The sequence below is a fragment of the Sceloporus occidentalis genome, unplaced genomic scaffold, assembly GCF_023333645.1.
Source record: "Sceloporus occidentalis isolate IW3139 unplaced genomic scaffold, rSceOcc1.0.p SCAF_1, whole genome shotgun sequence".
Classification (NCBI taxonomy): Eukaryota; Metazoa; Chordata; class Lepidosauria; order Squamata; family Phrynosomatidae; genus Sceloporus; species Sceloporus occidentalis.
Window position 1 is genome coordinate 56,270,914 of NW_028316981.1, and position 12,599 is coordinate 56,283,512.

Consider the following 12,599-nt stretch of genomic DNA (forward strand, 5'->3'; position numbering starts at 1 on the left):
CAAAACAGTCACTGCATAAAAACTCTGGGTCTTATTAAAACAAGTTGCACTTAGGAAGATGAAAAAATGTGACTATCAGCAATTTGTATGATCGTTCCATTTTCCAAATACTGTGCAATTACAATAATAATAATAATAATAATAATAATAATAATAATAATAAAGCCATATATTAGGTTTAGGGTACATATTATGGTAGTCCAATGCCTCTTCATTTTAGCATGAAAAAAAAAACTTTGGCAAAGAGTGATTTGAAACAAGGTAAGAGGAACGAATAGAATGATGCACAAACATTTTTTCCTTTGCAATTCCCCTCAAATGATCCATCAATTGGACTCTCTGACAAAGAGGGAACAAGAGGTATATTTGTAAAGGTGCCTCCTTGCCCCATCTCTTGCCTCTTTTGTTAATCAGATGTTTCAGAAGCAGTTTTTTAGATGACAAACACTGTTGGTGAGGCAGCCTATGCATATTTGTGTATAGCATTACTTTGCATCATGAGTTGGATTTGAAGTTTGGGGATGTCTTTTGAACAGGCAAGAAGCATCAGCTGTAAATGCTTAAGACCAAATCTAATAGTATCCCTACCCAGAGCAGACCAAATTGAATGAATGGAACTTTTAAAGCACAATTAACTTTAATCCCACTGATTTCAATTATTCAGCTTTAAGTATGACTAACAGATGGATTTAACCCTTATTTCAAATTCTTGAGAAAGCAAGACAGCCTTTTTAATTACTGAGATGGAGGTAATGCTTTTATTTCTATAATCCATTTTGTATTGATTTTTTTTAAAAAAAACCAAACACATAGAAACTTCCCCATTTGTAAAGGTTCTCACAGACCAAAGGGGACATGACACATCATTATCACAAAAAGAGCTGATGAAAACAATTTTATGATCCTTAAGCCGTGAAGCCCTGCAATTTAGTATGAAAGGGGACACTCTTTCAAAGGGCTAAAGATCATGAAAAAAAGTGACTTACTCCATATTTCATAAAACCTCTTATAACACCTTACAAACCATCTTGTGGTTTTAAACCCACACATTTTTTTCAAATTAGAAAAAGAGGAGATGTCCACATTCTGATTATTCTCTCAAGGTCCAGAATAGTGGAAAGAGATTTCCAATAGCCTTCTTCAGCTTCGGAGTCTGAAATGCAAAGTCCTAAAACCTGTTTAGCCAACGGAAGCCATGATGGCATCTACAGGAAGTTCTTCTCCACTTCGTGCTGTGACTTGCATTGTCACAGCATCTGTTAGGACAAGGCGTGAGCGAACCAAGAGGTCATGGCCACCTCGAAACACACCTATAGGAGACATAAAAGACAGACAAGACAGTGAGGTATAAATGGACAAGACAAAAACACACTCATCAGTTTGTGGGTTTAGAACCATTTCTACTGTCCCCAAAAGGAATTATCTGATATTTCAAAGATACTTTTTAATGGGCTAAATCTAATGTTGTTCTCAACTAGAACAGACCCACTGAAATCAACAGATATGTTAAATGGTTACTAAAAAGTCTCATTTGTTTTAGTGGGTCTACTCTGCTTTAGTTGGCATTAATCCTGGATTTAACCCAATAATGTTTATAATGACTATTAAGGATACTTACTGCATTGATAATGTTTTGGCAGTGGTTATCTTAGTATTAAAGCTAGGAAGACTTATTTTATCTTAACCTCCTTTTGTTCAACAAAAAGGGTTTACAGCTAATGGCAGATATGTTCTGATGAAGAACCAGCACGCAGCTCCTGGCTTCAGAGAAGAATGCCTCCTTATGCCAGAGGCAGAGAACATTTGTTCCTCTAGAAGATTTGGACTGAAATTTCTCTGTTCCTTACCACTAACCATACTGGGTGGGATTTGATTCTCCACACCACTGTAGCCTCTTCATGGGTTTAGATGGGAGTTTATAATCAAACAGTATAAGGGGCTTTCCAGACACTTTATTTTTTCCTGAAGGACATTACTGTTCTGCCTTGATGCCATATCATCACATTGCCATAGCCAGGTAATGGAAGTGAGAGAAGTTATGGGGAGTAGGTATTATCTTTGTTTTTTAACTGGAGAATGGGTCTGCTGGAATGTCAATATAGAGAGGCCAGGTGAGAAGGAGCAACTACTAGAATCCATGGGACTACAAATGCCATCCTACTAGAATCCATGGTACTACCCTATTTACTGAACATACCTGGGTGAGAGAAAGAATGAATTGTTTTGTTTATTTAATTTTTTTTTAAACTAAAACAACCAAACCAACAATTACCACATTTCTATACCTAAAAACATATGTTTAATGTTAGTAGTGTTTTTTCTTAGGACTTAAAAAAGGGGAAACACATATATACAATAAAGAAAGGAAAAAAAAGCTTCCAGCCTACCTGATGATGGCTCTTTAACGCTGCTTATTTAAATCACTCAGGTTCATTCAGAAATTAAACCAACAACTAAAAAATCTTAAATGTGCTATCATACTTTAATTCAATGCCAGGAGAATGAACTGTTTCATAGCATTTGTAGCACACTGTTTGACTGCTAAGAAAAAGTAATTTTAGGAGAAGTATCTGTTAAGCTGGTATCACATAGGCAGATTTCTCTTGGTTGTACAATTCATTCAGGAAAGGGATAGTGCACTGAAAGGTATGACAGGGATGATTTCTTAGTTCTTCTTAGTTCCTCTACCCATTACAAGAATCACCAGAACAACTCACCTGCTAGATACAAAGTGTGTGAGTTCTTGTTTTCAGGTACTTTATCTGACCTCTCACAGGGCTGCATCCCCAGGAACTTCACAATATTGCTGACTGCCTCTGTGGAAATAAATATAGGGGTAGTTTTTAAAAAAAGTTGTGATAATTTTTAAACATGTATTTGTAAAGACATGAAAGTCAAATACATAATTTTCATTAGTGGAACAAAACAGTTTGCTATACAGTAGAACCCCTGTATCTGTGGACTTGTCATTTGCAGATCCCAACATCTGCAGACAGCAAGCTGTGGGGAAGTGTAGCAGAGGAGGAAGAAGAGTCAGAGGGAGGAGGAGGCTGCAGAGGTGGCAGGGGGAAGAGGAAGAGGAGGCAGTCCCCTGCCACCCATCACGGTGAGAGTGGCGAGGCTGGCTTTGGTGGGGCGGCAAAGTCCCATAGTCTCCTATTGCGGCCGTGCCACAATTGAGAACAATGGCACTTGAGCATCCACGGATTTTGGTATCCGCGGGAGGAATCTGGAATGGATCCCCCCGCAGATATTGAGGGCCAACTGTAATACACACATTGTCTTTATTACTGTTTCTTACGATTCACTAGTTTTCACAAACGTGTAAGAAAGTCTCTTTCTCCCTCACCCATATTAAAAAGCAAACTGTCAATCTATTCCTTTATTTCCATCAAGAATAGGAGAAGGAAACCTATGACCCTCCACTATGGCCAAAGATGGAGGCTGGTGGGAGTTGGAGGGCTACCTCTGCTCCAGAACAAACATCTCTGACCCTGTCCTCTGGCAAAACACGCCCATGGACTGTGGAACTCTGACTTCTTCTTTGCCCATAGACAGAATGATTTTTCAGTTCTTCAGAGTTAACCTCTACCCATTACAAGAATGGTGTTGAAAGCAATGCTTTAATTTAGTTTTGGTGTTGTGATATATAAATCATTTGTACACTTTTAATGGAGATATACTATGAGTGCGTTGAAACAATGGCCTGAAGCAGAAGGGCCAAATAAAGCAGCTTCTGGTTGCTTTGGGGGTGGGGCATGCAGACAACACATGCCCCCAAAGCAGCCAGAAGCCACACCAAGGGTGAGCCAAACATGGAAAAGCTAGCACAAAAAGGAGCAGCAAAAAGCTGCTCCTGCCAGTGGAAGAAAAAATAAACCCCATTAATAGACTATTGGTTATGGAAAGTATTGGATATGCAATGCTTAGATATATTAACAGGAAGATTAAGATAAAGAAGATAGAACTGGATTGGTCTCCAATAAGTAACTATTGTAAGACAAGATGGTTATAACTATATTGATGTATGAGAAATGTGTAACAATTTAAAGAACAAATAGTCAAATATAAAAGACTGAAACATAATTATCTCTCAGAGAAACAATAGCATAAAACTAGACAATCTGAAGGTATTGAATATAAAGGAATAGTCTCAGCACAAAATGAATTCAACTACGGGAAGTTAATGTGTTATGATGTACGCTGAAATGACTTGTTTGAAACTATAAAATACTGTATAATTTTATGATTTATTTTTTATATATTTTTTATTTTTGAAACTGAATAAACACATTAAAATGAAAAAGCCTCTCCTGCCAGCATCCTGTTTTTCTAGAGAGGGCCATCTGGTCACTGTAGTCCTGCGCTGATCAGGGGCCAACTGGGGCTGGAGCGGCCAGGGGCCTCTCCAAGCAGCTGGTCTCCTATGCCCTAATGTTATCCCAGAAGTCTTTAGCGGTTGTGCACTTGACTATCAAGTTTAAGTCACAGAACCAAATATTGCGGGCTCTTGTTATCTGCTGGGGTTTGGTTCCAGGACTCCCCATGGAGACCAAATTCTGTGAATGCACAAGTCCCATTATATACAATCATATAGTAAAATGGTGGCCCTTATGGAAAAATCAAGGTTTGCTATTTGGAATTTATACTTTTAAAATATATTTTCAACTGTGGATGCTTGAATCCATGGATAAAGATTCCATGGATATGAAGGGCTGACTGTATGTAAGGGAAATAATGTAACAATCCAAGAAAACACATTTTTTAAAAATTCAGAAAATGAAATATGAACAGCTGTGCTAATGTGAATTGTTCCCTTACCCTCCAGTGTTTTCACAGTGGATAATGTGAAAGTCTCTTCTTTTTCATACTCATCACTAACTTCTTCCCAGGCTGCTGCAAAGTTGGGTTTCAGAACCCTTTGGATGTGATCTGCTATGGTCACCTCAATGTCTTCCAGCTAGTATAGGAGAAAAAAAATGAAGTACTGTATAATATCGTTCTCAATCAAGCTTGACCACTGGCTCCTGTAATAGTAATGACTATATTCACTTTAAATTCAAAGCATTGCTCCCCTTCTTGCATCTTCCATGTGATGCAGGGTACAGTACCTCCTTCCTCACATAACACCAATTGTAGCTATTCTAAACTTCTTTCTCCTGCTGCAGTATCTGTTTATAAAGCAACACATCATGTTATACTGAGGCTTGAACAGCACTTGGTGTTTCCTCATGCAATGTTCTATAGTACAGGAAAAATTCTTCATTGAAAACGGAACAAGCCAAGGTAAAAGTGCTTGGTGGAGAGTCCTCCCAAAGCAAAAGGAAAGCAAAATAACTCAGCAGTAGAATTTTTTTAACAAATAGGACATTTGAACAGTTTGTTTTTCACGCTTGGTGCAGCTCAGAGGAGAGCCAGGTTTTACAACTGAACTTTAAGAGCCAAACGCATGAAGCTTATTATTATTTATTTCATTTATACCCCGCCTTCCTCCCTGAAGGGACCCAAGGCGGCTTACAGATAAAATCATTAAAATTATGGGCTTGCCTGTATTTAGGGTGGGACCATAGCTCTGTAATAAAGCCAGTGTTGTGCAGGTACAGGTACCAGGATCAGTCCCTTATCAGGTAACAACTCCACAATGTCCTGGTTATACACCAGCTTAAGTACTGAAACTTAGGCCTGTTACAGACAGCCAAAATAAAGCTGCTTCGAGTCACAGTGGAGGTATGGTGTTTCAATGATGCAAGAGTCCAGAAGCCACACCAAAGCCACGCTCTAGTCCTTAGGGCTGGAGCGTGGCTTTGGTGCGATTTCTGGACTCTTAGGACGCATGCATCATTGAAACACCATACCTCCACTGTGACTTGAAGCAGCTTTATTTTGGCTGTCTGTAACAGGCCATAGGTGTCATTCATGTATTCATTGGATTGGCACTCCTATGGTGGAAGGCACAGTACCTATTCTTTACATACATAACATACGTAATACAAAGGCAAAGTACTTCAACATGAACATTTTTATGTACAACAGATTCAACTGCAGGATATTCCCTGGGGAACTGGGAAAATTGCTCAGACCATGACACTGTGCATACAGGCCTACTCATGGATGAGGCTTACACCACTCTCTCAAAACTTCTATTTGCCATATTGCTTCTTGGCCTTTCAGCTAAGTTCAAGTGGTAGACATTGAAAACTGGAAGTAAAGCTTCCCAGTCATTCCTCCACAGACTGTCCTCCATCCCAGCCATTTCCCTGTTTCAGCGAACAGTTTGTTCTATATTTCTTTAGTTCGCTTACTGCTTCCAAACGTTACAGAAGACACCTTCATGTTGCAGTAGGGACGCAAGATTCAACTGCTAGTCCAGTTGGCTTCTCTGTGTTGAAATGGGGGCAGAGGGTAATTTGCTTTATTTATATCCTTCCTTTTCCTCAAGACTGTTTTTTGTCTTGGGAGGTAAGTTAACTTGAGCCAGCCCTGGCCTTTGATTTGAGCAACATGACACAGTGCTACTTAGGTGTATCGCTTCCTCATACAGAACAAATGGAGGCTGAACAACTTTCCGTCCTTCCTACAAATATTGAAATTATTTTTGAGTAGTATTTTTTAAGTAGCACATGAAGTGGATATGACTGTCAGGGCCAGATACTCGGCAGTGAGGGAAACATAAAGAATAAAAACTAATATTTATTTAACTGATTTATATCTCACTTTTCTCCCAATATGAGACATAAAGTGGCATTGTGCACAAGGTGAATAGATGAGAACAGGATTCAAGTTGTATTCTATAGTCTGCTTTTCAAAATAGAAAAAAGAAAGAAAGAAAGAAAAGACCTTACATGAAGCAACTGAGGCTGCTGGGAAGATAACCAGCCTCTATTGAGGAAAACTCAACTTCTGCACAGGATTATGTAAAACAGGCTTGACTTTAAAATGTCAAGGATGAGTTCCAAAAATGTCCAGCCAAGAAAAGCAGTTTCTCAAAATACTCCTTCAGGTCTAGTACTGCACAGAGACATTCCCACAGTGCTTTAAGCTGACAGGAAATCAATGGCTTTGACACATACATAGAAATTCCCCAAGCATAAAACCTGGATCACCAGTGTCCTTTACTCAGCAGGTCAGCTAGAGCATATTATTATGGATTCTTACTTCAAGCAAGAACCATTAGAGTTGTTGGTATTTTACGTATGTCGGAGGTTGTTAATTTTGGAAGCAAAACAATTGTAAAACAGTTATGATTAAGCAAAACCTTTTTGCTAAATGCATTTTATCCATGAAACATGAACTGAGTGGATAGCTTACAGCAAACCCCTGAGAGAGAGATGTTATGGCCTTCTAGCATATGGCTGACAAAAGTGAGCTGGTTACAAGCCATATCTCGGCATGAATCCCTCTGACAGGAGAGTACAGGCTTGACACTTCACCATCTGGACATGCTGTGACTTAGCAGCTTGTTAGCTCAGAACCTTTATCAAATCTAATCTTTGGTTCTCATGGAACATGGTTGCCAATATCTTTGTTAATTCAAGCCATAGCTCCCCATACAAAGGGAGAAAAGCAGTTTATAGGTTCATAGCCTTGTCTTGTGGCATCTACTGCAACCCTGAACTGGGAGACACTTGGCTAGGTGGACTTGCACAGGGCTAGCAGAGCAACCACAGTCTCCTTCTTACCACATATTCATCCTCATAGCCCTCTTCTTCAACTTCTCCAGTGTTTGGATCACAGTCCTTGACAGTAAATTTCATCATGCAGCTGAATGTACAGGCCACTGCAAAGAGCAAAAACACAACCACAAACAACATTAACACCTTTCTACAGACTTAATGTTTAACCCTGTCTCTGTTCCTGGTCCAGTGCACCTACTAATTAAAAAGCCACTGCAAGCTGTGAGGATGAGGAGTGTCTCCAAAGTTATCTGTGACTTTTCAGCAAAAGTGATTATCCACAGATGTAGAAGTCAGATTAAAATAACCAGCTGTTCTCTCTACATACATAAAGACATTTATACAAAAGCTATCTAGAAATCTCCACACTTACAATTTGTACAGTGTACTATATAACTAAATGCAAAAACCAAGCAGATAAGAAAAATCACTACCTACTTATTATCTACAGAAATGGGCATGGATATGGCTTAGGATATGAGAGTTCATGAGCTTATTGAGAAGATGAGATGAAGAAAATAGAGAAAAGACAGCTACCTGCTGTAGGGTCCTCTTCAGGTAATGCAATCAATGTATAGCAAGTGCCAGGTTGGTTGTACAGCAAGCTTTTGGCAGGTATATATCCAATGACTTCATATGCTTCAGTCGGCTCCATTTGCACAGTAACATTTTCCAGGATCTGATCATTCAGAGTATTTGTGCAGTCAAACTATTATGGAAAAATGAAGACGCATCATGGCAAGATTTGATCATCAATACTGAACCCATGGACACTGGGAAGTTTCATTTTCCTGACAGAATCATTAGTCCTTACTGTTTACAGTCTCACAGATATTTCATGATGGGAAGATGTAAGACAGGGATAGGCAAAGTATGGCCCGTGGTCTGCATGTGGCTGACTGGGTTGTTTTTCAAACCCTGGGATTCCCCAGAGGTCGAAAACATTTAAGAACAACATCAATACAAGTGTCTGAGGTTTTTTTTAAGCCCCAAAATGTCATATAGGGAACATGGTGGCATTACTATTATTTAAGAAGGCTTTTCATGGGCCTAAAAACTTCTGACAGCCTCACAGGTTTAAAGACACACAGCTTAAAGCTGCCTGTTTAAGGAGATGTCTAAATAAGATATTTTCCAGGGAAAAGATGCATTTCTCCAGTAGATCTAATCACTGAAGCCAAATATCTGCAGAACTCCTGGGCTGCCTGGCTGGACAGGGTGGTGCAGTTCCTGTATCAGTACCGAAACAACACTCGTTCTGCTGAAGAAGCTCATTCAGCATGACAACTTCCCATGTCACACTATATCTATTTTCATCTTTAAGATATAAACAAGACTATTTGAGAAAAGCTACATACTTATAAGGTGCCCTGAAAAAACTTACTGGACAATATCAAAAGTGGTACTTGCCATTTTATTGGCAAGAATGTACACTGACTAAAACCTTTGCCCATCATTCAAGTTACAAACTTTTCATTTTTCTTCTAACAGCTGTGTTGCAGGAGGAAAGCTAAGTACATGGCTCTGAGGCTTGGCCAGGCTCATTTTTGTGGAGCTAAACTATCATATCAAAATGCAATGGACAAATGAACACAGTGCCATCAAATGCTTGTCTATTAACGGCAGAGCATACAGACTGCTAAAACCCCAATGGCTATGCCAGTGTGGCAAATGGAATCAGAACCATTTCTTTGCCTTGCACTATAAATATGGATTCCACTTCTTCCCTTGGCCCTCAGCATCATACCTCATAGAAGATTCTTTATAGATACTCTTTCCCACACAATACACACCTGGAACACCATGTGGGTGGTGAACATGTGCTTTGTACAGTGGATCACGTACTCTGTTTCCAATTCTGTAAGTGCCACTGACTCAGGAGAGGACTTGAACAATGGGCCAAGCCCCCGGAACTCTGGAATAGCAGCCAGTTGCTCTAAAATCCAATTTAAAGAGAGAAGAGAAAGAAATTGCTAGGGTGTCATTTGGTTAGGTAAAGGTGAGGAGAGAAAAATAAAGGTACATTTGCCATATTCCATTCATTTGGGCTGCAACAGATCTTCAGAAAGAGGCTCTTCCATACATATGTGGGGAAGCTCTCGTTATATAGAAAACACGACTGGAAGATTTACATTTTTAAAATGATGAGAATATGTTTTATGGGTATTACAGGGTATTTCTTTGCCACAGGGCCAGCTCTCACCTGATAAGTACTATAAATAGGCTAAGGAAGTGCCTTGGAAGAAAAGCCAGGTTCAAATCCTCTTCAGTAATGATTTCAGAGCAGCTTTTGTCCAGCTGGCACCCTTCAGATGTGTCAGACTATAACTCCCAACATTACAACCAGCACAACTGGAAGTACATGCCGGGTATGTTCAAAGCTGTAGTCCAGCACAACTGTATAGCTCCAGGTTGGAGAAGACTGTCTTAAAACATGGCTGAGGGCAGGGCTGACTCTGTCCCAACCTCAATTCCCTTATCCGTGAAAAAGGAATAAAAGAAACCTCACCAGATCTGTGTAAGCAAAACGGAATTACCTTTAAATTTTACAAAAACAAATAGAAGTACATTTAAATTTTACAGAAACAAATAAAAGTACATAAAGTTCCTTTACTTGTAAGAACAAAGATGGAGATTTTAACAGGGGTGGAATTATGACAAAATGGCCCACATGTAGAGTGCCACAGTATTTATTATTTTTAAATATGGAGTGCAGGGCTCATGATATGAGAAAAACAAACAAGCCACTCATGTTCCAATAGGATTACTGTTCATTGTAATCTGTGCCTTGGGTCTACTATCAACGTCTCACCAAGCAGAGAGATTTTATATCCACTTTAGGATAGTTATTTTCCAAAATTCATGGGAGTGCAGTCTGCTCATATTACATCAGCTGAGTAGTTTGACTACATCAAACATCTTACAGACCTCAGGGCTGCTCCAAGGACAGTTGTTAAGACATGCTTCAGTAGGCCAACAATAATATTCTTGTATACTGTAGCTGATTTCCCCTCCAACGTAAACATATGAAGCTGTTGTATACTAGGTCTAAATCTATGTCTACACTGCGTAGCTATGGCTCTCCTCAAGCACATATCCTTCCTAATGGTGCTATCATAGATATTCTCCAGCTTTCACAAAAGCTAAAGAAAATTGAGCCAGGGATCTTTGCATGCTAGTTGACTAAATTTTAGCTCTTCATGAGAGGTTTGTCTAGAGCAGGATTTCTGGGAGACTTTGGCCTACTGACCACATTTCAGTTTACACTATCTTACAGAGATGTTGTGAAGATAAACTGGGATTTATGGAGAATTCTGTATGCCAGGGGTACAAAACTTCGGAGATCCTGATACCAAACCAGCCATCTGCGATTCCCCAGAAGACCACACCACATTTCCCTTGACACACTTACATGGTGGTTTCCCAACTTATGTACAGATAGTTTTTCCTTCCATTCTAAACAGAGGAAATTCCTCTCCTAAGAAGCAGCTTCAATCAAAATACTCTCTCTCTCTCAAAAATCTAACTTGAGATTGCTGAAATGGTGGGATTTAAAAAGCTCATCCTGAGGCCCCCTACTGTCTTGCATTGGGTGCGGGGACTAGAAAGGCAAGACAGAAATCTCCATATATAGAGACTTAAGTGTTCCTAGGGTAGGAAGTCTGACTTCTTAATCAGGAAAATCTCTGGTACAAAGAGTAATTCTTTATTGGATAAACCGTGGAGCTATTTTATTTTGTTCCCAAACACGAGGCAAAACATACCTTGGAAGATTTCTTGTCGGGTTGCTGCCACTTTCTCTGGCTGCTTGACTGCAGAGATAGGAACATTTTCTGCTGAATTCGAACAAAAAACACAACACAGATAGAATAATGCACACATGTTCTAAGCTGAAGGTATCATGTGGTCATTGAGAAAGGACTCTGTCCTCCAAAAGTGAAGTGCATTTAGTTTCATTCCTCATTTAGAAAATGGCAACAGTGGTAGGTGGGGAAGGAGACAGACTTGAACAAACAGCAGGTTGTGCTACAGTAATGTGAGATGATGATGCCAAAATGCTAATAAGATGGCAGCAAAAAGGGAAAAGAAACTTGTCCAAAACATCTCAGATGATGAAACTTAAGCAATTCAGAACAGCATAGATGCTACTGCTGATAGGAACCTATGCAATTAAAGCTGGATACCTTGAAAGAAGAGAAAGAACTGGAAGGTTTACAAAAGAGGTCAACAGATCAAAACTTTTCCTTTAATTGCTTCAACCTTTACCTATTCTTTGTTCAGTGATGGGGGCAGTTGCCAAGGGAACAGACTTCATGTCAAAGGGTTTCTCAGAAGGTTCCAGAGTATACTGATGCAGCGCCCTCTCCAAGCCTGGGATGGATACTGTCAAGCCTGGAGAAGAGGAATGTTAACCAGAATAAAAGAAAAAAGATAAATCTACAGGAAACCAGACAGCTTATAAATCAGACCACAATTAACTCTCTGCATCTGCTGTGCCATATGGCCACATTCCAAAGGGGGGGGGGGGGAGAACAAAAGAAAGAAAAAGAAAAGAAAGAAAACCCACCCACCCCCCAAAAAATCCCACCTACTGATCTTAGATTTTAGCCAGTTTAATCCCCTACATCTTAAATGGGTTGCAGATTGAGCCATTAGCAAACTCTCATCCAGATGTGTAGGCATCTATCAATTCATCAGATATTCCTATTTTAAGGACTATCTGCATATCAGGGAGGTAACTATAACTTCAGAAGGTTATCCTCTGGCAACGACTCTCCTCCCTGCAGTAGTCTAGAAACATCTGGTACACATCTGTTCCCATTTAGGGCTTAAAAGCAGTGGGCAGAGAAACTTATCATGTATCACTACATAGCTAACCCAGGCAGTTAACATGCCACCACCAAGAGGGGGTCTCATAGAAATCAG

At 39.7% G+C, this 12,599-nt stretch overlaps 1 protein-coding gene across 2 annotated transcripts in view; it reads right to left on the minus strand.

Annotated features, from left to right (window-relative positions):
• Positions 1-739: 739 nt before the first annotated feature.
• Positions 740-12,599, minus strand: part of LOC149321435 (coatomer subunit gamma-1) — a 40,890-nt gene continuing 29,030 nt past the window's right edge. Inside the window, exons 17-24 of one of the 2 annotated variants that reach the window (XM_089521617.1) lie at positions 11,940-12,065; positions 11,438-11,506; positions 9,467-9,609; positions 8,211-8,382; positions 7,680-7,777; positions 4,822-4,960; positions 2,718-2,816; positions 740-1,310 (exon numbers count right to left, since the gene is read on the minus strand). In XM_089521617.1, the coding sequence (XP_089377743.1) occupies positions 1,180-1,310; positions 2,718-2,816; positions 4,822-4,960; positions 7,680-7,777; positions 8,211-8,382; positions 9,467-9,609; positions 11,438-11,506; positions 11,940-12,065 (977 nt within the window). In that variant the 3' untranslated portion in view covers positions 740-1,179. Of the gene's footprint in view, positions 1,311-2,717; positions 2,817-4,821; positions 4,961-7,679; positions 7,778-8,210; positions 8,383-9,466; positions 9,610-11,437; positions 11,510-11,939; positions 12,066-12,599 lie in introns of both variants that reach the window. The other variant, XM_089521606.1, reaches the window with a different exon arrangement.